The sequence below is a fragment of the Trichoderma virens genome, assembly GCF_000170995.1.
Source record: "Trichoderma virens Gv29-8 chromosome Unknown TRIVIscaffold_92, whole genome shotgun sequence".
Lineage (NCBI taxonomy): Eukaryota > Fungi > Ascomycota > Sordariomycetes > Hypocreales > Hypocreaceae > Trichoderma > Trichoderma virens.
The window spans coordinates 148,952-171,592 of NW_014013657.1; the positions used below are offsets into that span (position 1 = coordinate 148,952).

At 51.0% G+C, this 22,641-nt stretch overlaps 8 protein-coding genes across 8 annotated transcripts; 3 read left to right on the forward strand and 5 right to left on the reverse strand.

Annotated features, from left to right (window-relative positions):
* Positions 1-12: 12 nt before the first annotated feature.
* On the reverse strand, positions 13-2,021 carry TRIVIDRAFT_217184 (uncharacterized protein; the record flags this gene model as incomplete). The annotated part of the gene is made up of 3 exons (XM_014093993.1): positions 13-484; positions 538-627; positions 1,260-2,021. The coding sequence occupies 3 exons, from the start codon at positions 1,515-1,517 to the stop codon at positions 440-442; spliced, it is 393 nt and encodes a 130-aa protein (XP_013949468.1).
* A 2,735-nt stretch (positions 2,022-4,756) lies between these two features.
* TRIVIDRAFT_196163 (uncharacterized protein) lies at positions 4,757-5,527 on the forward strand (the record flags this gene model as incomplete). Its single annotated transcript, XM_014093994.1, has 4 exons — positions 4,757-4,759; positions 4,828-5,091; positions 5,186-5,442; positions 5,518-5,527. 4 exons carry the CDS (start codon positions 4,757-4,759, stop codon positions 5,525-5,527), a joined length of 534 nt encoding a protein of 177 aa, XP_013949469.1.
* Positions 5,528-6,156: 629 nt separating this feature from the next.
* On the reverse strand, positions 6,157-8,093 carry TRIVIDRAFT_39018 (uncharacterized protein; the record flags this gene model as incomplete). Its single annotated transcript, XM_014093995.1, has 3 exons — positions 6,157-7,592; positions 7,663-7,774; positions 7,836-8,093. Coding segments are annotated over 3 exons (1,806 nt in total), but the record flags the coding sequence as incomplete, so codon positions are not given.
* Positions 8,094-10,269: 2,176 nt separating this feature from the next.
* TRIVIDRAFT_64810 (uncharacterized protein) lies at positions 10,270-12,142 on the forward strand (the record flags this gene model as incomplete). Its single annotated transcript, XM_014093996.1, has 5 exons — positions 10,270-10,457; positions 10,524-10,848; positions 10,883-11,094; positions 11,151-11,418; positions 11,474-12,142. 5 exons carry the CDS (start codon positions 10,270-10,272, stop codon positions 12,140-12,142), a joined length of 1,662 nt encoding a protein of 553 aa, XP_013949471.1.
* Positions 12,143-13,164: 1,022 nt separating this feature from the next.
* Positions 13,165-13,805, forward strand: TRIVIDRAFT_228308 (uncharacterized protein; the record flags this gene model as incomplete). Its single annotated transcript, XM_014093997.1, has 2 exons — positions 13,165-13,625; positions 13,751-13,805. 2 exons carry the CDS (start codon positions 13,165-13,167, stop codon positions 13,803-13,805), a joined length of 516 nt encoding a protein of 171 aa, XP_013949472.1.
* On the reverse strand, positions 13,782-15,155 carry TRIVIDRAFT_174923 (uncharacterized protein; the record flags this gene model as incomplete). The annotated part of the gene is made up of 4 exons (XM_014093998.1): positions 13,782-14,588; positions 14,642-14,719; positions 14,787-14,860; positions 14,921-15,155. 4 exons carry the CDS (start codon positions 14,952-14,954, stop codon positions 13,899-13,901), a joined length of 876 nt encoding a protein of 291 aa, XP_013949473.1.
* A 1,857-nt stretch (positions 15,156-17,012) lies between these two features.
* TRIVIDRAFT_18043 (uncharacterized protein) lies at positions 17,013-17,640 on the reverse strand (the record flags this gene model as incomplete). Its single annotated transcript, XM_014093999.1, has 2 exons — positions 17,013-17,513; positions 17,581-17,640. Coding segments are annotated over 2 exons (561 nt in total), but the record flags the coding sequence as incomplete, so codon positions are not given.
* Positions 17,641-18,133: 493 nt separating this feature from the next.
* Positions 18,134-19,700, reverse strand: TRIVIDRAFT_64807 (uncharacterized protein; the record flags this gene model as incomplete). The annotated part of the gene is made up of 3 exons (XM_014094000.1): positions 18,134-19,233; positions 19,298-19,605; positions 19,663-19,700. The coding sequence occupies 3 exons, from the start codon at positions 19,698-19,700 to the stop codon at positions 18,134-18,136; spliced, it is 1,446 nt and encodes a 481-aa protein (XP_013949475.1).
* Between the last annotated feature and the right edge of the window lie 2,941 nt (positions 19,701-22,641).

Consider the following 22,641-nt stretch of genomic DNA (forward strand, 5'->3'; position numbering starts at 1 on the left):
AGAAATAATTGTGATGTACAACGATATTTTGATTTGCAAAACTACATACTAAAGTACCTCTGTCTGGCATGACAAGCTGTATTGATATTGCACAGAGACTTGAAAAGACACAAAACAATGCAAGGAAGGGACTGAATTCATGCACGGTGTGACATTGCAACGCCGGCCTAGCAAAATCCTCTAAACATACTCCCCCAACGCCATCATCCGTTCTTTTCCAGGTTCGGTGGTACGCAATTATGGTAGACTCTAGATGTGCCATTTTCCGTAGCATTTTCCTTCCCGACGCCGAGTGTTAAAGAAAAAAGAAAAGTAAAGAAAACAAAGAGAAATAGAGATAAGCACGGGCAATATCTCTAATCAGGTCCAGGTGATTTTTTTCGCTCTTCAAGGTCAGGCTTTGTGAATGAATCGTGAGCGTGACTAGTCGTAGACGCGTTTAATCGAAAATGTGACCACACTCGCAACAAACGTAAAACAATTTCTGATCCGGTTAACCAAGAATCCAAACCCAGAATCCCAGGGACAGGCGCTCACCATGCCGGTATCAGCACTGCGTTCTTGCGACTGGAAGAAGACGGCTTCTTGATGACTGCATCTCGGGCACGCCTTGTTGGATCGCGGGAGCTGTAGTTTGGAAAAAGCAAAAAGAAACACACAGTCAGCCAGCCGCCATATCAGATATGGAAACAGATAAAAAGAAGCACAACTGAAATCCACAACAAGGCCCAGCCCATGACCACAGCTCGGGTTCCCATTAGTAAAAAAACAAAAACGCCAAGAGGGCGGGACCGGACCAAACACCAGAGCAGTATAGTAATACAGGGTATCGATCGTCATTGTAAAAATCAGGAGAGACGAGGCTCGTTCCGTTGCAAGCCGTAAGTTGATGCGGGTATCCGAGGGGGGGTGGCACCAGTTCAAAGGTTGACAAGAATGGCACCATCCTCACAATGACCAACTTCGCTTCTGAATGGATGCTGGTATTCGGCCTCGCTCGAGTCGTCGCTGCTGCTGAGTTCGGCATCATCCATCATCTCCTCGTCGTATTCCTCAAAGGGGTCGTCGGGAAGAAGCAGGTTGAACTGGCACAAGCCCATGGTCCACGCGTCGCCGGGCCAGTAATCGTCGTAATCCTCGGACTCGTTAGGGGACGGTGAGACGCGGGCAGCGCCGTTGGCAGCAACTCCGCAGACATTGCAGTAGATGACTGCCTCGCAGGAAAGGCACAGGACTGGTGCGAAATCACTAGTACTAACCGTGGGATCAGAGCCGACGTCCTGGGTGACACCGGCCGTCTCGCCGGACGAGTTGTTGAGCACGTTGCGGAAGACGCACGTCGACTGAGCGTCCTCGGTGTACTGGCAGGTGCGGCAGGTGAACTGCAGCTTGTGCGCGTCTTCGTCTTCCTTGGGGTAGAGCATGTTAGAGCATTCGGAGCAGAAGCGGAACGTGATTTGCTCGAGCTTCTTAGGGCCGGAGAGATCGTCCGAGGTGGTGGACTGGGGAGTCGCCATTTCTGCGAAAGTGAAAAGAAGAGAATGGGAGATATGGATAGGGGGCTTGTCGATGCTCCTGCTTTCGATATCGATGTCGATGCCGATGTCGATGGTTTGTCGTGTTCAAGAGTAAAGAGGAAGAAGAGTCAGGCTGAGACTCAAGTGCTGGCTATGTACAAGTAGGACCAAAATGGCTTGGGTCCAGCAATGGCGAAAAAAAACGCCCCAGGGGTTCTGATTTGCCGCCTGATAATAGTGGGTAGGCCAGGCGGTGGTAGCGTCAATCCAGTGGCAGATGAGCGCTAGCAGTGATTGGGCGGTGCTGAGTGCTGTGCTGAGTGCTGTGCTGAGTGCTATGCTGTGCTTTTGTGTGCAGAGAAACAGGCAGACAGACAGACAGAACACCTGAAATGAGTTGAGCTGCTGGCTCTCGAGGTGATTTTATTTGATTTGATGCTCCGCAATACAATGCAATATGCAAAGTAAGAAAAGAGGCAAAAATGCTGAGCGAAGCTGCTGCGTAGCTGATGCTCGGCTTGGGAATAGTTGTAGGGAGAGAGAAGAATCGGTGGGAGAGAGCGTCTGCGTGTGGTGATGGTTTTATGTCGTGGGTAGGAGAAAGCGGCAGCCCTGGGCGGGAAGTAGAATGTAAGAAGAAGGTTGCAATGGCCTGATCAGAGGGGGCGGCAGTACTATTTACCTCGAGCGGCGGCGAGTCGGAAATCAGCAGCTGCGTACTCTGTACCGCGTCCTTGGGATTTGGGTTCAATGTTTTGTGTTTGCGCCGAGTCACTGAAGGTTTTGACGGAAAGTCCCAGAGTTCAAATCCAATCAAACGCCCCGCTGGTGGTGCTGTGACCAGCTGTAGCGTATCGTGAAGCTTTCGCGGGCTGTACGTGTGCCTTGCAGATCTGGAGCAGGCAGCCACAGGCTTTTGACGCGGGCTGGTGAGTCAAGCCTTGAGTCGATTTCTCGATTGTTCCGGTTGATTTAGTTTGGGTTGAGACGTCTTATTCGCTGTTTAGTACTGAGAGCGGCCGATGGTTGGCATGTGATGGGTTTATCGCCTGCACGTGTATTCCAGCATCACCCGTCCAGGACACACGCATAAGCCAAGCGTTTCGTACTGTATCTCTCTCTCTCTACAAATTTATTTCTATTATTCACAGATAATCAGGTCCCCTGCCAGTGGGGGTTCACCGCAGTACGAGTACGTATCCTGGGAGACGCCGGGAATCGGTAAAGGATTGGAGTTGGGGCTGTGATAACTATAAGGCGCTGTTGACGAGGCTTGCCGCAAAGTGCATGCAGGCGTAAGGTTAACTTGCATCGGTATTACCGTACGCATTGCAATAAGAACCAAAACCGGATGGGGTGTCGATTCTAAGCCACAACATGGCGGTCTTAGGGCAAAACATGATCCCCAAAGCCCATCATCAACTTGGAGATATCCCGAATGGGGGCCTACCCTGGATACGCGGCGATACCTGCGATCCCCAACACACCACTTCCGGGCGACGGCCGCAGCATGCCCGCAGCTTCGTATATGAGATGTATCAGAGATTACTACCTAGTAGTAGGTTCCGGTCTTCTCTGCCTTTTACGGTCATATATGCATACATACCTACATACACGCGTACACTTACACTTACATTGATATGCCTAGGTAGGTAGGTGGTTTGCGGGTAGCAGATAGTCTGGCGCTTGGAAGAGGTAATGGAGACAAAACATGCAGCATCAATGTCATCAAATCCTTACCTGCATCTTACTTACATACTCGTACATGCACGCACCTTGGCAGCCAGCGGCCCGGGCTTTTCGGTGATATTCGCCTCCTCATCCTCGTCCACTTGCACATCTGCTTGGGCCGGCACTTACATCGGCGCAATCCCTCGCCTGCCTGATCCAGCCATCACAAACACAAAGCAGTGCAGCCCTATTCGACCTGATGACAGTACATGCCGGATAGAAACTGCACCAATTACATGTACCACGCCGACTGAGCAATATCCAGGGAGAAGCCCTGAATTGCTTTCGGCGGCCGATCGGCCGAGCCCTCCGGTCATGCCCATGTCCATATCCATGGTCCATGTACATGTAGTAATCATGGCAGCGCAGTGTCAGAATCCTAATATTGAGCTGCGGCTTGACCCGTGGCCTGGGCTCGGTCGCTTATTGCGGATCTCGAGTCGCGCTTGAGCCGCGATTGTGCAAGCTTACGATGAGAATTACAGTCTATTAGGTACTTGGCCGGTACTATCCAGCATCCCATGACTGTTCCAGAGGAGATGTATGTTTCAAGTTGTATGATCGCGGGTGCCGTACACGATAGATACCGCAATGATTTGCCCTCTTGTTCGCTCCTAGGAACGGCCAGCTTATAAATGATGCGTACACCTGGATACATGTATACATCCACGCACGCACAGCTTCTCCCTAGGTACCAACCTACCTACCCTCCATTCTCCCAGAAATCCACAAGTCAAAACCGTCATCTCAATTCTCCTGCGCAAGCTTCGATCGCCGTTGCATCGTGACCCTCCCTCCAGCCATCCCGTGATCAACTGACTCCAACCTCGAGCAGCTGCGGAAGCCCCTGGAAGCCTTTGCCCCTCAATCAACTGACCAGCCCGTGATTCAAGCACCAAACCGCTAAAAAACGCCCCTCCCCTAGCGTCTAGAGCCAATTGACTCAGTGGCCTGCTGTGCTGTACTGTACTCGCACAGGTACCTAGACATTGAGTGGCAACTGGCAATGGAACTTAGTGGCAAGACTCCCATCCTGGATGCTTCCATGCGTTGCCAGGCCAATCGCGCTGCTTCTCGACTCCCAACGTCATCAGGGTCACACTAGCATCGACGTGTGCCGTTACATCAAAATGTACATGCAACTGGCCTGACGTGGAATTGAACTTGCACGCACGGGAATTGCTGTTGATGTCATTTCACCACCCGCGTAGGCCATTACGTTGACGTGGAATCCCTTCCATCAATCAAAATCAACCCACTGCTCGTAATCAACAGCTCAGCTGTCTGCAAGTTCGCCCAGAGCTCCCCCATTTTGGATCCGTTTAGCCTCTCCCCCGCACATTTCCAGCGCCTGTCCTATTGGCTCCCACGCCGTTGAAAAGCTCCATCTCCCAGCGTCTTGTGTCCCAACTCCACCTCGAGAGACAAGAACAAAGACTCTCTCTCTCTTTCCTTTGCGACGGTTGACGAGATTCAGAACCAGAATCACAGCAGAATAGACAGACACAATGGTGCGTGTGCCCTCCCGCCAGCTGCAGAGACGGTGCCTTGCTAATCTAATCGCCCTCCCCATCGCCAGGCTGACACCGGTCTCCCTCCAAACTGGGAGGTTCGCCACTCCAACTCCAAGAACCTGCCCTACTACTTCAACTCGGTCGAGAGAACCTCGCGATGGGAGCCCCCAGCCGGCACCGACAGCGAGAAGCTCAAGCACTACATGGCCGCCCACCACAGCGCCGGCTCGCGATCTGGCGCTGCTCCAGGCGTCCCCGAGGGCAAGATCCGCGCTGCCCACCTTCTAGTCAAGCACCGCGAGAGTCGCCGGCCGAGCAGTTGGCGCGAGGTATGGCAATGATGATTGATGTTACGATGTGTGCGTTGTGGAGGGGAAAACAAGAGAGGAGGCTGACCAGGAGCTGCATATAAAAACAATATAGGCCGAAATCACACGAACCAAGGATGAGGCCATGGAAATCATCAAGGCCCACGAGAACACGATCCGGTCCGGCGCCGCCTCGCTGGGAGACCTTGCACCCACCGAGTCCGACTGCTCTTCGGCCCGCAAGCGTGGTGATCTGGGATACTTTGGTCGCGGCGAGATGCAGAAGGAGTTTGAGGATGTTGCGTTTACGCTCAAGGTGGGCGAGCTGAGCGATGTTGTGTCGACCGCGAGTGGGCTGCACTTGATTGAGAGGTATGTCTTTTGTTCTGCTTTTTGTGAATATGTACATATACGAGCTCGATGGCTGACTGGTGTTGGCTGTCATAGATTGGAGTAAGCTGCCGCTCTGGATGGCATCAATGCAGACGAGAGGAGTGTAATATACCAAAAAGAGAAAGAAAGAAAGGATGATAAAAACGCCGGAAAGCGAGAATATTCAATTCTGTCTCACCAAAAAAAGAATCAAGAAATCAAAATCCAACAAGCAGTAAAACAAACCAAACGTAGACGGCTTTTCTCCATTACGACCGGCGGCAAAAAGAAGACATCACCGCAGGTCAAATATTCTTGATTGTGGAGCTGTAATTGTAATTTGCTGCTCTACTAGGAATTTCCTGCCGACCAAACACATGATCCCTCAAATTGTCTTTCCGGAAACAAAATCCGGTTGGATTTCTCATCTCATACGATCCCTCCCATATCCACAATCTGACATCTCTCCCATGTTTCTAATCTACATTTCGTTTTGTGTAAAATGCAATGACCACTAGTCGCCCTGGTACATGCTGAAAAAATATATGCCAAACATCTAGTAATCTTCCATCATTCTCTTGACATGCTCCCCCCTTCTTCCCCTTCCCCTTCCCTTCAAGCCAGTGTAAAATGGTATCCTGAACAAGATCTTTCCCAAAAAGCCGTTCCCATACTCTTTTTTTTCGTACTTAAAGAAAGGGTCGTTAACTATGGTCACCGACTCGCTAGACTGATGAGCATGCTCTTGAATGGCTCCACGGTCGTAAAGACCACCGTCATGACGCCAAAGACCATCATGGAGAGGGCTGCGTATGGTGCTGCACGGCTTCTTGTTTCATAGAGATAGGATACACCCATGGCGGCGCCGTTGATGCCGATGGCGATACCTGCGGCGACAGTGACAGGGCTGTCGGTTGTTGAAGTGCTGTGATGCCGTGACTTGGGAATTAGGGCTAGGGGAGGTGAGATGGAGCTGTCACCAGTGGTGGGAGAGACAGCGTTGTCGATGAGAGGCGATGAGATGGGTGTAGCTTCTGCGACGACTATATCGTTGTCGTCGCTGTGTTTGCTCACGCCTAGTTTGTCCAGGATAAAGGGGTACAGCAGCTGCCCTAAAATGCCGTTACTCACCACGAGCATTGCATTCACAGGGCTGTTCCCTCCAATTGCCTCCGTGGCAGGCTTTGACAAGGCAAGAGTTGTGCTGCGGGCGGCGAAGCTGAGCGCTTCAGAGGCGCGAAGGCCTATGGCATGGCTCGTGAGAACAGAGAGAAACGTGTTTGCCGCTGCGGCAATGGTGCACAGTATGATGGCGAGGAGGCCGGCAGTGCTGAAAATCTGGCGGCGGCATTCCGAGAGCTTGAAACCCCATATAAGAATACCACACTCGAGTATGGAGAGCGCAGCATCGCCGGCGCCGAACCAGCCTGAAGGGTTGGCGGGTATTTGTATGCCGCTGATGGCAGATGTCCAAAGAGCGTAGAGAGGACTGCCTCCGCTAAAATTTCTCAATGTTCTGGCAAGGCCTCCAGGCCCTAGGACAGAAGCCTTGGCTCTCGTGTATCCCGTCATGAGGAGGGTGGTTAGTAGGACGGGATTCATCATCGTTGCTAGGCATCGCTTCAGGGGGGTGGAGAAGGTGCATATCTGAGATTTCTTGAAAGCCCTCTGCGATCGGACGGAGGATATCCAAATAAACCATAAAGTGAAGCCGTCGAAAAAGCGCTCCTCGTGCATGGTAATGGTAAGTGGTATGCCGACAGTGAAGACGAGCGTCAGCGACAACAGGACCGGGAAGTGTCTCGCAAAGAAACTCCAAGACGAGGATTCGTCGTCGTAACATGGCTCGGGTTGCTCGTTATTTGGGGCCCTTTGATCTGGAGCGGGCGTTTGTTTCTCAGTGTCGGTAGCTCTAGGGATAGAGGGGGAGGAGGAAGAACCACCTTGGCTGAATCTGCTTCGCTTGGTCTGAGCATCGTCTTCAAACTCGGCTGAGCTGGCTCCATCATCTGTTGACGACGGGGCCATACTCTTCTTGGAGCAGATTGAACCTTTTCTTGAGGGCGGCTGCGAGGTTAGTTTTGTGACTCCACCAATTACCACCACGGAGAGGAGGAATACAGCCACCCAAGATACAATGTTGGTTGCAACTAGAATTTAGCGAAAACAAGTCAGCATCTGCCATCTCGAGACTGGAGACTGGATGGGGCCATTGTTTACTGAATGAGCCAATGACGCGCCCAATCTCGCCGCCATTGAGCATCTCGTCCTGGTCCAGCATAATCATGGGAACAGAGAATCCCGCCCCCAGGTGGGCATTGATGAAGTCGACCTGCGGTGAATCAGCATGGAGAGCAAACCAAGCAAACGCAAACCACAATGGCGTCACCAACTCTTGTCTTGAGCCACCTCCGATAGAAGTCGTCCGTCTTCTTCCACATCACCCAGCTCGTCGTGCTCAACGCAAAAAGCACCGCCATGCCCACAATCGTCGAGAAGAATTCCAACCTCGCCGCCGCCAGCGTCTGACTCAAGCCCCAAATCAGCAGCTCGCTCGCCATGCAAACGATAGCGACAAGCAGATAACCAGTCCCCTGAGCAATGGCCCTGTTCCAGCGAAGCCGCCAGATGCTGGAATCGGCCATGTCTTGGGGGGTTTGTGCGGTGCTGTGCTGCTCTTGTGTGGGAGGATGCGAAGCTGCGGCACCCTGAATTTCCGATATTGGATTCTTGTGCCGAGTCGGAGAGAATGTTAAACTGTTTCGCCCTCTGACTCGTTTTCTCCGGCCAGCTGTCAGGTTGGGCAGCGCTCTTCGGACAGCTGATGGCAGGCGGTCAAGACGGAGCTACTTCCGAGTTGTCTTTCATTGACACTTGATACAAGGATACATGTACATTGTGCTACAGCCATCCATGGCAGACGAGCATGTATTTGTGAATGTAAGATGCTCAGTCACAGGTAGGGTAAGGAAGAGAAGCTGGGTTACGTATATCAATGCATCATCACAGCCGCCTAGTCACAGCATCACCCTGGCGGGAGAAAAGGGGAACTGGCTGTTTGGACTTGTCACGCATCTCTGCAGAGTCTACCAGCCGCTCTGCCTACAGCTTTCAAGTCACAGATCCATCAGAGCAGAGATGATCGAAGCCGTTGCTCGCTGGCCGTCTCTCCAAGATCCGTCGTCAGCCGCTGTGCCTTTCCGCAAGGCCTACCGTGTTGAGGGACGAGACGGACGTCAGATGCGAGACGACGAGTCGTGTTGGTAAATTGGTAAACCGACAACTGACAAGGCGGCCGTGGTCCTCTGCCGGCTGATAGACTCGAGGACCGGGATTCCATGTAGGTGGCCGAGGAGTGAGACATGTGTCCCACGTCCGGAGACTTGGTCCACCCGGACACGGCCCATTGCCTGCCGCCGAGTTTCGACAGCAGCCGGCGTATTGGATTATTCTATTTCTCCCCCATCTCTCCATCTTTTATGCGGCGGTGCAGTTGTGGATGGCTTCTAGAGGCTGGCTTGTTTGTTTGTCCACAGCGTGATGTCATCTGGATACCTGATGTAAACAGAGAAGTGCCCATCTGTGCAAAAACAGAGGCTAGAGAGTATCGTATCTTGACCCTTAGGCGGCACCGTCACTCCCGTGGGAGATGCCGTGGCACATGGCGCAAAACTAGGGCGGCTCGATATAGTATCATGATCGGCCTATAGTCTAGGAGCACGAATCCGAGGAGACTTGCAAGTTCCATCCATTGCCGTCCGGGGCGATCCGCCACTCACGGATCCTGTTTTACTCGGCCAAGATGGCATCCGGGAAATTGGCTCTGGATATAGCCAGGATTTATACGAGTCCGTCGTTGATTTGGAGCCAAAGACGGCCAGGCATGCCTCACCGCGAGAGAGGTATAAGGGCTTCCTGGGCCACAGCATCGGTGCTGCGAGAAGTTGGACGAGGAAAGCAAAAGCAGCGAGTCCAGAGACATGGGAGTCCATGATACTTGTAGTAATGGATATGTAATAATATATGGAGGTATCCCTCGATCCGTCGGAGAGTTTTCGATGGGCTCAGCACCCGAGACGATGAGGTGGAGTGCATCGCCCTGGCTGTTTGCTACATGTACATGCCCTGTACGCGTTTGATCAAGGCCAGATAGATTAACAATTAATATCGAAGCCGCCTTGATTGCATAAAGATGCGGCTCGAGACATGGATGGCGGCCCATCATAATGCCGGGCATCTGTCAGGCGGCAGTGGCGCATTGGCGTGGTGTTTACAGGGGTTGTTAGGCGTGTGGCAGCGTGGCTTTACAGGGGCTGAGATGATCCACGATTATCCCGAATTGAGACCCAATGCTGGTGCAACCCAAGACAGCGCAGCTCAGCTCAGCTCCATCCATGCAATTTGTTAGGCACAAACACCTGGACACTCGATATTCTCAGCAATTTCTGTCAACGGACTACATCCACATCAATACTGGGCACACGAGTGGTGTAGATACGATACGCGAATACGAATTGGCCCAATTCCTCGTCCAAGGGTTGCACCGCTCCTACGCGCCAGCAACAGCAGCAACCTCCAGGAGAGAGCATCAAGCCCTTGTGAGCCCTGCCATCTCCCAGGGGTGGAATCATCATCAACCAGAGCATACTCATACTCTTGTGTTGCCTACGAAATCTGTGAATCGTCAGCACAGAGGCGGGATAAGGCGTGGAGTCTTGGGAAACAATAAATCGGACAGACTTCCCCTCACCCACGCACTTCCTGTACGACCGACTCCTCGAAACCGGGCTTTCTGGAAACGCCACCTCGCTCAACCACAGGCTCAAAATGGATCTCGAGACCAGGGTGCATGCCGAGGCCCTTTTGCTCAAGGCTGCCCGCACGTACGGCGTCCAGGTTCGCAGGGATGAGGTGCAACAGCATCTCAGGCACGACCACTACGGCGCCGCATTGGCTGAGTGGGCGAGTTTGCATCTCACGACGGACAATCTGCTGACCCCTGATGAGCTGGCAATGTGAGTATATGCAGGAACCGGTTGCACATCACATCAGCCGCTGATTTTGTGATTTTGTACTTGTAGATACTCGGTGCTGGACAGAAACGGCCAGGTCGACATCCTGGCCAACCTCCATGACCTCTCCGAGGTGCAGAGCGTCACCGAAGACGACATCAAGGTGGCCATTGAGGAGCTCAGGAGATCCACCGAGAGCATCACCAAGCAGAGCGAGACCCTCCGCCACCAGCAAGATGCCCTATCGCGTCTTGTCAGGAGGCGTGCTGAAAACGATGCCCGAAGGCGGGACCTTGACCTGGATAGGCAAAGCAAATCCGAGTCGGAACGGCAGCGGGTTGCCGCAGAGGTAACATGGCCAGACGCTATGCGAGGGGGCTGTATCGTACCTAGGGTATGGGCTCGCTGACGTGCATCTGTATCTGTAGGTAGAGGCAGCTTCGCAGAGTCTTGCTTTCCGCATCTCAGACCTCGAGGAGCAAGGGACCCAGGCCGGATCCAACCTCAATGGCACCTTGGGCGAGATATTCCGCGGCGACGATAAGATCCTGGCCAACCTGCAGAAGCTGGGCTGGGAGCTGGAGCAGCCAGATCCAGATGAGACGTCCAAGCTTGACAAGCTGCGAGAAATCTGCTCGCGGTTAGCTGCCCCTCTCTCGCATGTGTAGCCTCTGTTTGCTAACCGCCGAGCTGTAGTCTGGTCAAGATTACGGTTGAGACAGTCCGAGCCAAGCTGGATACCACCTACATGGAGACGCTTGTGGAAGCCGAGCGCTCGGGGCGTGTCAAGCCTTCGACGGACGACGAGGTCAAGGCGCTCGAAACCGAGGTCGAGTCGTTGCACTCGGAAATACTTTCCGTTGCTCAGATATCTGTGGAACAGCAGCACCTTGAGCCGGCCCTCCAGACGGTTTCCACAGAAGGGGGCCAAAGTGCGATGCGCACATCCAATGCCTTGGCCTATGTGAGTGTTTGAGCCAGCTCCCCGTTGCTCGGATCGATTGCTGACGAAATTCAAGATTGATAAATGTCTTGACTACCTCCTGGGCCGCCTTGATCGGATTCAAGGACGCATAGAGACCCATCTGTCGCACCAAGCCGCCGCCGCCGCACTCATCACTACCGCCAAGACGGAGATGGCTGTTGAGATATTGCCGCCTGTGAAGCAGCCGTCGTCATCCGCGCCAGTATCAATCTTCCCGACCTCTCCAAGCAAGTCCGGGACCCCTGCTCGGAAGCGTTCCAACACCGTTGGCTCTCACCATCGTCGCAGGTCGTCCGGCGTCGTCGACGAGCCCCCGCTCGATACTCTCATGTACACCCTGTCGGTCCCGTCATCCGTTTCCGAAGAGACGAACGTTAGGGCGCAGATGGTGGCCTTGTCCAAGATTCTCGAAGAGAGATGGAACAAGTACGACGAGATTGCTCGGAACGCGCAGGAGACGTTTGAGATGGGAGCGTTGGCACAGCTGAACGATACGCGGCTCGCCATTCAACTGGTGCGGGACAGCGTGTTGGCAGAGAGTCCGTTCAATGAGCCGAGGCTGGTCGACCCCGAGATCTCGGGCTCCATCACTGTTTTGGCGGCAGAGGTGGAGGGCGCAAAGGATAGGTTGGCGGTTGTTGAGGGCCAAAGAAGGGACCGCAAGAGCGAGAAGAGGGACGAGTTTATTGAACGATGGGGGTAGACTACGCTGCAGTTGGTGGATGTTATGGAGAATGGGAGTTTTAACATAGACGGCTCTTACATATTATATGGTGTTTACGGGCATACTTTTATTTAGCATGTTGAAGCAATCTGTTGAAGAAATGATGCACATTTACATATAGCCAGTACTCAGGAGAGGAGCAATATGGTTTGCTCCAGACCCAGTCTCCCGTCTCACTCAATCCAAAGCATGTCTTCATCCAGTGTTACTTTTAGAGTACCACATTCCCAAATAACACACCAATAAATACAGGCTAGACTTTCTGCGACATTCATGATATGTAACTCTTAACTAAGCAGGCCCAAAGAGGCTCGGCCAACGGGGTTTTAGCGCATCTTCAGCGGGTAAATCCCGATCGGTTAGCGCAAGGCATTGCATTTCCAATTCTTTCTAAGCTCCGGCTCGCTATGAGTGGCCAAAACCGGTGCGAAGCCCACACATGATTTGCACACATGATTCCGTAAAGATGTCCCAATCTAGAATTAGGGGCTGTGATGAGGTCGCACAGGACATTAAAAATATGCCGGGAGTTACATCTATTACATATACAAGAAGGAGAACGGAAATTAGGCTGCGGAGATTTGAGGAATCCGCAGATGAAGCGCGCGCGGTCCGAAAAAAGTTAACCTGACTTACATCTTTTGGATGCATCGGCAGTGGGTTTTAAGCAGGATCTCGATTCCTCCCATGGGGCTGCGGGGTTTGAATTGTCCCAAGCTGCGCTTAGATGATCAGGAGGAGGGTGTTTAGTAGGAATTACCTAATGGACGAGGGCGGAGAGAGAATTGGTCAAGTCCGCAGTGATCCGATGGAGGCGATTCGGGTTTGGGTTTGGGTGATGGAGAGTAGAGACAGGCAAACCGAACATTTCACGTATATATTACCCTGATTGGATCTAGTTTTAAGCAAAAAGTCAAGCATTAGCATCAATCCCAGCCTCAATCTCACTCATATTACCAGTTTTACTCAATCCTCCAGTCCCATCCATACCAACAGTCACCATGCCTTCCGCAGCGGCCCTCGAAAACCGCCTCAACACACTCTACTCCCAGTATGAATCCCTCCGTCCCGAGTCCTCAGATGCAGACCTCGAGAAGTTCGCCTCTCTCTTTTCCGACAACTGCACCGTCTTCCTCAAGAGCATGCGAGAAGCCAAAGACCCTGCCGTCAACCGCCAAGCCATTGTTGCGGTACTCCGAGAAATGATGAAAGACCAGTACCTGGAGAAGCGAAAGGTTGTTTCCCAGCTCATCAATGAACAAGACTCGCGTGCCTTCGTCGAGATGGAGAACCGGTATAATGTGCATAGTAAAGTGCTGGAAGATTTCCCTGAGACGCTCGTTGCCACGTTTGACGATGAGGGACTAGTGAATACATTCAAGCTGTACAGCTGCAGAAGTCATTTAGTCATGATGATCCAGGCCGCAACGGGAGAGGGGCCCTACTCTGAGGAAATCATGAAGTAAGCTGAGACCCATGAGATGACCATATCGTATAATACTTACCAGTGTCAGGAATCCTCACATGAACTAATCGTCTTTGCAATCTGATTCTACCGTCCTTATTCACATGGTCTATTATCCACAGGGGTACAGTCACAATGAGCACATCCATAGTTGTAATGATAGTGAATATCTATTAAGGTCTAGTTGTACAGTGGAAGAATTAGGTAGATAATGACTATCGATTTGTCTCAATCCCAGCCACCGTTTGATATCACCGGGTTGCCAATAGCTTAAGCACGGAAGCGGCGGGCGATGCGAGAGCGCTCAACAACACTGCGCTTGGCAGCCGAGAAACCGCATCCCTGCTTGCCGTTCTGGAACTGAGCACCAACACCAGAGCAGACGGCGCCACCGTTGAGAGCAGCGCAGCATCCAGAAGCGCAGTCGGCGTTGCTGAGGCAGGCTCCGGTAATGAACTGCTGGCCCTGACCGTTTCCGAGGTTCTTGGCACCGGCGGGATCTCCAACAGAAGCGTTGAAGCCAGCGGGAGCAGCAGAAGAAGAAGCAGGGGGAGCAGCAGCGTTGTTGGCATCGCCAGAGCCGGCGTTGTTAGCGGGGGGAGCGGCAGAAGAAGAACCGCCGCTGCTGGAGAAACCGCATCCTTGCTTGCCGTTCTGGAACTGAGCACCGACACCAGAGCAGACGGCACCACCCTTAAGAGCAGCGCAGCATCCGGAAGCACAGTCGGCGTTGCTAAGACAAGCACCGGTAATAAACTGCTGGGCCTGGCCATTGCCGAGGTTCTTGGCACCAGCAGGATCACCAACAGAAGCGTCGAAACCAGCAGGAGCAGCAGCGGCACCGTTAGAGGCACCGGCATTACCCGTGTTGGAATCACCGCCGTTGGACTGAGAAGGAGGAGCACCACCGTCACCGAAACCACAACCTGATTTCCCAGCCTGGAACTGGGCACCAATACCCTTGAATCCGAAGGTCAGTCGATGCCAGGAAGGTGAGAGTATTGACAACTTACAGAGCAAACACCACCGCCGCTTATGAAAGCACAGCAGGTCGAAGCGCAGTCAGCACTGGACAAGCACTCTCCGCCAATCTGATATCGAGGTCAGCTTTACTGTGATCTTCTTGTGAGAGACTTGATCGTGGAGAAATGAACGTACAAATTGACCACCCTTGCCATTTCCGACATTCTTGGCACCAGCAGGATCGCCGAGGGCGTAGACAGAAAGAGCGCCTACAAGAATATGTTAGAAGAGATCTCCAAGGTGGCAAAAGGAGCTGATTTCCAACTTACAAGTGAAGAGAGCGGCAACAGACAAGCGAACCATTTTGGCGGTGTTTTGTATTGATGTGTTTGTGTTTGTTTAAAAAAGGATAGTGGTGAAAAGTTCCAAAAGAGAGAGTTGTTTTTGAATCGTAAAGAAAAACGAAGCAAGCGACACCAGGTCGGGACTCTGAAAGAAAGGAAGGTTGGGAAAGTGGCGCCGGGCCTTGAAAGAGAAGGTTGAAGGAAAGGGTGAAGGTGGAAGTTGTTGGTGGTGATGGAGAAGAAAGAAGAACTCTGTAATCACGCCGGGCTCCTGGCTCTTCTTATACACGATGGACGGGAAAGCAACTCCTTCTGCTTGAATTAATTTTTTAATTTTTCTTTTGTTTCGCGAGACTAAAACTAACAGCTCGATTCGGCGTCTCGACTCCCTGCGCGAATCTGGCCGAGAGCCGGGAGAGATGCCGCTGACACGGACGCTTGACACGGACACGGATAGACTTCATGGCGGGCTCCAAACAAGGGGCGGACATCTCGAAACGAGGCAACGTTTGATCCCATTTTTGCTCGTCTATGCGCTATCCAGGGGACAGAGAGGCACGAGATGAATCAGCTGCGGGATAGAGCGTACAGTAGAGTGTGGGGGGAGACGGGGCAGGGGGTTTTTGGGAGGCGTTTTTTTCTGCGACACTGGGGTTTCCAAGTTCATGCGCCTAATGTTTTGCGGCGAACGGCTGGTGGGTCGGTTTCTGGGATAGTGGCACTTTTTTGTTCGATATTAGAGATAGGATTGGAGATGTCAGCGTGATGAAGCAAAGGGAAACAGAGGTCGAAATAGACGCGGTGATCATTGATGTTTCATCAGATCCGCGACGAGAGTGCCGGAAAACAAGAGGTTTCATTTGGCTCAGCATACGAGAGTACATGGAGGCAGAGGTACGAGTATCAATTGAGTGCATCCAGATCGACGCCGGCATGTCTGGACGAATTGATATCAAAATTGCCAATTTGGGCTGTGTCAATGCGCAGAGTTCCCGGTCACAAGCCAGACTCTGATGGATCTCACACGAGCAGTTTTGTTAATAATCACCGGCAACCGTGATTTCATTACTATTACTATGACTATTATTTTGACTCCATGGCAACGTTGATTTGTCCCCCTTTTCCAACGCACTGCCGCCGTCTTGTCATGTTCTCCTCATGATTGGGGCGTCCACCCGCCCAGCACAGACGGTGACATGTGAAGCCAAGCTTTCGAGACACTCGACGAGTTTCACGCTGAAGTTACCCCTGTTTGACCATCTGATTCTTGGGGCTCGTTTCAGTATCGCGGAAGAGGAACAAGTATTGTCCGGGCCGTGTTCGCGCCAGCATCGTTAGTCCAGAAGGCGAATCTCGACATCAAAATGCTCCGTGTTTTAGAGCTCCAAACGCGCCATTGCTTCAGGTTTCGGGCTGTCGGGCGCATGGGCATGGGGTCATTGACTTCGGCCTCAGCCTCAGCCTCAGCCTCAGCATCGCCAGCATCGATGCAATTGTCGATTTCAATCTGCAGGGAGTCGCTGGCTGATGATGCTTCCGAGCCGGGTCACGATCCCCCCGCAATCTGCTCTCCTTCTATATTGGGCCGTTTTGCGTCGATGCATTCAAGCTTACTTCGCCTGAGAAGAAGAAACAAGTGTTTCCTGAGCTTATTCTGGCCGGTCTCGGTTCGTGGCCCTCCGGTTCCAGGCGGTGGAGAACTGTCAGCTGCATTTATTGACATGTCTATGCTCTCGTAATGGGCTGATCTCTTTCTGTGTCTTCTCGTCGCTCTTGGAGAAGGGAATACGAGCTGAAGGTAACTATTGATGCCTTTTCTACATCGATTCTCTTTTCTTGAGATCAATTACAATATTGTGAACTTGATGACTATGTAAAGATCATGTATTGAAGAATGACTAGGGCCAAGTTGAACAGATCAGGCTACTTCTACCAATTCTCATAATTTGTGACACATGTGATACAGTATTTGTGTATGCGCTCAGATCTCCATAACCCTTGTTCCGTGCGCCAAGCTCATCGCTGGCGCATCTCCGACTGCCCCATCTGCTCTCTTCTGACATCCTTCACAAGACGGCTTGTGATCGGAATACCAGCACTCCGGGCATTGAAGCATCAGCTTATAGTGCCAATGCTCAAGCACAAGGCCCCAGTGTCTCCCAATTGCTGCTTTTCCGGGACACGGCGCACCCCTGCCAGTCCACCAACTGGGTTCCGTCGGCCGATAGCGAAGACAGGCTTGGCAGAAATGTATTGCTCGTGACCGTCTCAGTCCGTTGCCGAGAGGGTGGATGAGGAAGAAGAACTTTATCACTGCTTCCCGTGATTGATGTTCTCGGTTGCCGGGATGGAGAATTGCATTCTCGTAATCTGAAAAGGGAATTCGATTCTCAGGGGGCAAGGTTGGCCGGTGGAGGTTGGCAAGTGTTGAGGCTGAGAGAAGGCTCTTGCAAGTAAGAGCAAGGCAGACGCCGCCCTCTCGACTCGTATGGGAGAATATTTCTAGTATGAGTTCGAGAGGGAGATTCAATATGCCAGCTTTTGAAGTTGTAACGGGGCTTGGTGTGTTCAAGACCTTATGCGATTACATGTGATTAGTATAGGGTAATGCTGGGCCTGTCTCATATGGATAGCCAACTTACGTTCTGCGGAGCAATAAATTTCTCCCAGACAATGCCTGTGTTTTCTGGCCATGTATCAGGCCTTTCTCTACGACGGAGTCCTCGAATAAGAGGAAGATCCAATCTAATGTAGTCTGGATCCCGCATTTTGCAAAGACGTGATATTTTGTGTGTAGGTATATGTGCGAGCTGATCTCTGCGATATGAGAGCAAGGCAATGTCTATTTTTATCAGAAAGTTGGTTTGTAATCCTTTACGCAGAATCAAATATGAGTATTAATGTGATGTGTTTGCAAAAAATGCTTTGGGCATACGTGGGTTACATCGCCCTTTATATAGGGGCGAGCAACTGGCCCAAAGCATCAACAAAGTAACTTTGAAGACAAGAAAAGAGGCGTAAATCTCGTCTCATATTATCAGGTAGGTTGCTATGAGAACCGTGTCATAAGCTTAATGTGGCGGATCATAGATGATGCCAACCAACTCTAATGAACGCTGCGGGAAAGTGATACCAACATTAGAGTATCAGTCGTAAACTTGGAGATAAGCAATTGCTCTATTTTGTTATTCCCCCATCTCAGTAAACACCTGGTAAGATCCTCCATCTAACAGTCTTTTTGTACTTTTCCCAGTCCTCGCCATACTTTTCCGCACACGCGGCATCGTCCCTTCTCTCGCGATGTATCAACAACGAAGCAAAGTACACGACATAAAAGTACGTGTAAATCATGCCCCAACCTCGTGCCGCACCCTGAACCACCTCCCGACCATCCATCATCGTAGCAACGCTAGTTCCCGCAGTCGCAACGGTCCCAGCAGGGAGGATCAAGTATCCGGCCACACCAGTGGGAAGACTAAAAGGCGACGCCTGAAGCCAATCTCCAAAGTAATTGATGTGGCGCGACACTCCCCACCAGCCATCGGCGAGAAGCCTTGTGCCCCTTTTGGTTTGGATATACGACATGTCCTTGACGCTGGGGTGGTCAGGCTGCGTGCGAAAGACCCGTTTCTGTGTGTTTGAGGCGCGGAATATGTACACTCCAACGGTGAATACCGTCGACACGGCAGCGATTCCCGCCCAGCCCAGCTGCAATGGAAAGATGGAGAGGTACCGCGTCTGGGTAGAGTACAAGAATGGCACCCAAACAATATCACCAAAGGTGAGCATGAATCCTAGACCGTCTGTGGTGGTGTCCATCATTCCAAGGACTCCCGATTCAGCAAATTGGCCTTCGAGGACGTAGTATCCTTGAACAGCGGCAATGAAAAGGATGCTATCTGACACGTATCCGTAGGTGCGATACTGCTTCGCAACAAAAGCAAGGTCGAGCAGAAGCCAACCAGTCAAGCCCGGTCGCATTTCAAGCCAAACCTTGATATCAATCTCGCCGAAAAAGGGCAGCGTGATGCGAGGGTTTAATTCGCGGCCGATGAAGAAGTCATAGATGATATTGCCAGTGTGGCCGCCTTGGGCGAGCTCCCTTAATTGAGGGTTGCCTGGCCTGACACTGAAACTTCGTACAAACACAAACACAGAGATTACAATTGCGAGGATGAGATTGGCTGTGTAAATCTGCAAGTAGTTTTCGTCGATGAAAGTCCAGACTGCAAAGTCAGCGCCGTATAAGAGAGTTCCCACCGCGCATGCGGCCAATTGGACCAGTGTGGAAGAAAACGCTATCAATTGTCAGTATCGGGACCCTTATTCATTCCTTGTTTCTTTTGCGTCCGTCTTACGTACCATTCAGCTTGTACTTGAGAGGCCGGCCGGACTCTCTCAGCTTTGTGCCGTAGAGCTCCTGTCCAGGAAGCAATCGATATAGCACCAGACTTAACAAATAGTAGCCCATCACCCACCCACTGGCCTTCCAACTGGCAAAACCCCAGACGCCATCCTCAGGCCATGGTATTTGGTTTTTCAGCTCTTCAAGGGTGAGAGAGTGAGGCTCAAGGAGCGCTGGCGCGGGACAGCCGGTGGCGTCGTTGCAAGTGAAGTAGAAGAAATAGAGCAGCACAGGGAGACCAAAGACAATGCCCGAAGCGCCTAGCCTAGATGACGCGTCAGAATGGCGGCTTTCATGCCTTTGATGCTGTCGATAAACTTACGGCCCGCCAAAGTCGTACTTGGGCTTTGTGCCAGCCATGTTTACATGCAGGTCAATAGAAAAGACTGGTGCATGGATCAAGATGTCGTGACACCACGCTCGCTGAGAATCAGGCGAGTTTTTGCTGCTTAATTTCTCATCGCACAGCTGCAGTGGATGTTTGTATGATATCTTCGATCTAAACGTGGTGTTTATATGGAGACAGTTGAAGGCATTCCGATTACGAATACGGTGGGCCAAGAGCCGCGCCATCTCAGCTGATCCGGGTAGATCGCGTCCGGACGATTTTTAAGCTCATTTGACCTAAACTAGATTCACGGCAAATCGGGTTTTTCGTCCGCGGCGGCCGAGTCCGAGCGTGTGAAACTACTTGTACATTAGTCTTGCTGTATGTCTCACCTTTATTAGTTACATTGCCATTTGTGATCTGGATCTTGGTTTAGTCAATGCGGGGAGAGACAATTGAAGTTTCCAGAATAGCCATCTGGTTCACTGACTTGACTAAATCTACCATGTATTTCCAACAAAGAAGTGCACTTAGTAGAGAGCAGCAGTTTTGTCATCAACTCATCAACCATTTCGCCGAATCTGTTCAGACAGAGCAATCCCGGCCTTGTCCTGTCTAAAAGTTAATAATGAGCATAAATACATGTACTTAGAGAGTGAATACCTGTATGTAGCCGCGGCGACAAAACTAGAAATGCCAACTGTTCCAACCAACTCTCTCTCGTTTGTTGTTCAGAGAACCCATGCGGATGTACTTGACTGGCCATATTCACCAATCAGCGATAAGAGACTCTTACAGAAAGACCCGGTTTACCTTGATGTAAAAGATGCTTTACTAATCAATAATCATCCAACAACTTTCGACACTTTCATGAATGGCGTTATCGATAATGCTAGGTACATAGTTTACCAGCTTATCTTGCCATTACAGTACTCCGTACACACAGAACAACATCATCCGATTTTTTCCATCTGTTCTATGAGAGGAGATGTACTGTCGGCATCGATTCATTTGCCATAGAGAACGTGAAGAAGGGAACCAGTGATTGATACCGGTGTCTCTCTCACCTGTGGCTTTAACTTGCAAATTTGCCTTGTAAAGTTCAAGCCGAGAAACTAGAGCCATATCCACCTTCTATGTTTCTATTACGGAACCTGTTTATCAAATGATATGGAGCGATGGCATGTACTCGTACGTTAAACTTTTACCATCAATCAGGCCAGTAAATGGAGATAATCCAGCAAGACGCAGAGTTCCAGTGGCAATTTGCAAACGACGCTACCACCAGCATCGGAGTTGCAAGGATTCACTGACTCTACTGTAATTTACTGCCTGCATGGCTCGACTCATGAACACCTTCTGGAGACAACAGCGCCAAGATTCATCAGTGTTGATGACTAACAACACATAGGGACGGACTGATGGATCCAGCTGCCGCACCCAGTGGCAATCTGCAGAATTGTGGTGTCGTTAAGACCGACGCTCTCCACCAGAGCATGCTTTTCCCCGTGGTTCTCCTGAAATTGAGCTCCGCCCACACTTGGACCCAACGTCTGGAAAGATTGCGCGCGCAACAAAATGCATGTATGCAATATGTAGGCGAATGGCAATGATGCCGTGACACTCTGGATTTTTGCCACGGCCAACAACATGTCGGCGAAAGTGGGCATCGATCGGAATTTATACTCGGCATCAAAAGTGTCGGTGAACTAGGTACAAAACGGGATCACATACGCGGTGGGTAAATTACATGTTCGTCCATTAGCCTGCGGGCTGGTAACGGGGGAACCATGTCAGGGCCATTGTGGCAATCTGCTCTCAGACTCCATGTCCGTTGCCACGATACTTGTCGACACATGCCGGTACTTTGGATACACTGACACCCCTCAACGTGCCAGTTCCACTCGATTCTCTCCTATCTGCTCGGAGCTACTAGAACATAAAGAACGTGTTTCTCGGGCTTTGACCGCTTCCTTAAGCGATGGCTGGGCCCAGTCTGTTGGGAATTCTAGAAGCAAAGTACGGAGTCTTGCCGATGGAAAGTTAGTATCCAATGGCATCCCCGTATAGTTATGGAGCAGACGAGAGCAAAGACCCGCCCCCGCCTGGTGTGATCACAATAACGGACTTGTACAATGAAATATTACGCGAGGTACTCCGTATTAGATAAGAAATTACTCCTTACAGCATGTGGATATGTTGAAATCACTTCATGTTTGATATGGTGGTGATACCAGCGACGTGAACCATGTCTTGCCATGTTTTTGCAGCCGGGAGGAATGCTCCAGCTGGTAATTAGAACCATCAATTGCTTCTCAGTAATTGAACACGATTGGAAATTGAATGGAAAACTTATTACTAGATCATTGGTGTCGCATACCCGAAAAGCTTCTATAAATGGTAGGGCACAATGCCAAAAGCGTAAGGTATCATTGAATTGCTGCAACTCATCAACCAACAGGTCTGGCTGCATTAGATGCAACGCTTCCGGTATGCTGGGACCGTGTTGTGTCTTCCTACTGCCTGGTACTACCTCTGCGTACCACCACACAATATCACATCTATAAAAAGCAAACATTAATAAACAGCTGTTTTTGTTGTTTTTACTGCTACACACACTAGTTGATCTATCATACTGTTACCATGCTCAATACCTATCTAAATTGAGTTCGGACAAAGGAAAAAACATCTCGTTGCTCGTTGCTGCGAGTGCAGCTGCACACGCCCCCGAGATGGGAAAATGCTCCGTGCATCCACCTCTGCGGATGACGAAGTAAAAGAGAACAAAGAGTAAAAACAAATAAAAATGAAATCTAAAACAAGGCATATTCGAATCCAAAAACAATTATCATGTTGAAATAAAAAGAAAAAAGGAAAAAATGTTTATGGGGTATCCTCGTTGCGTATAAGTCAACCTTTGGGTATCCTGTCATGCCCTTCACACCCAAAACCCGCGAAATGTCAACTTTGTGA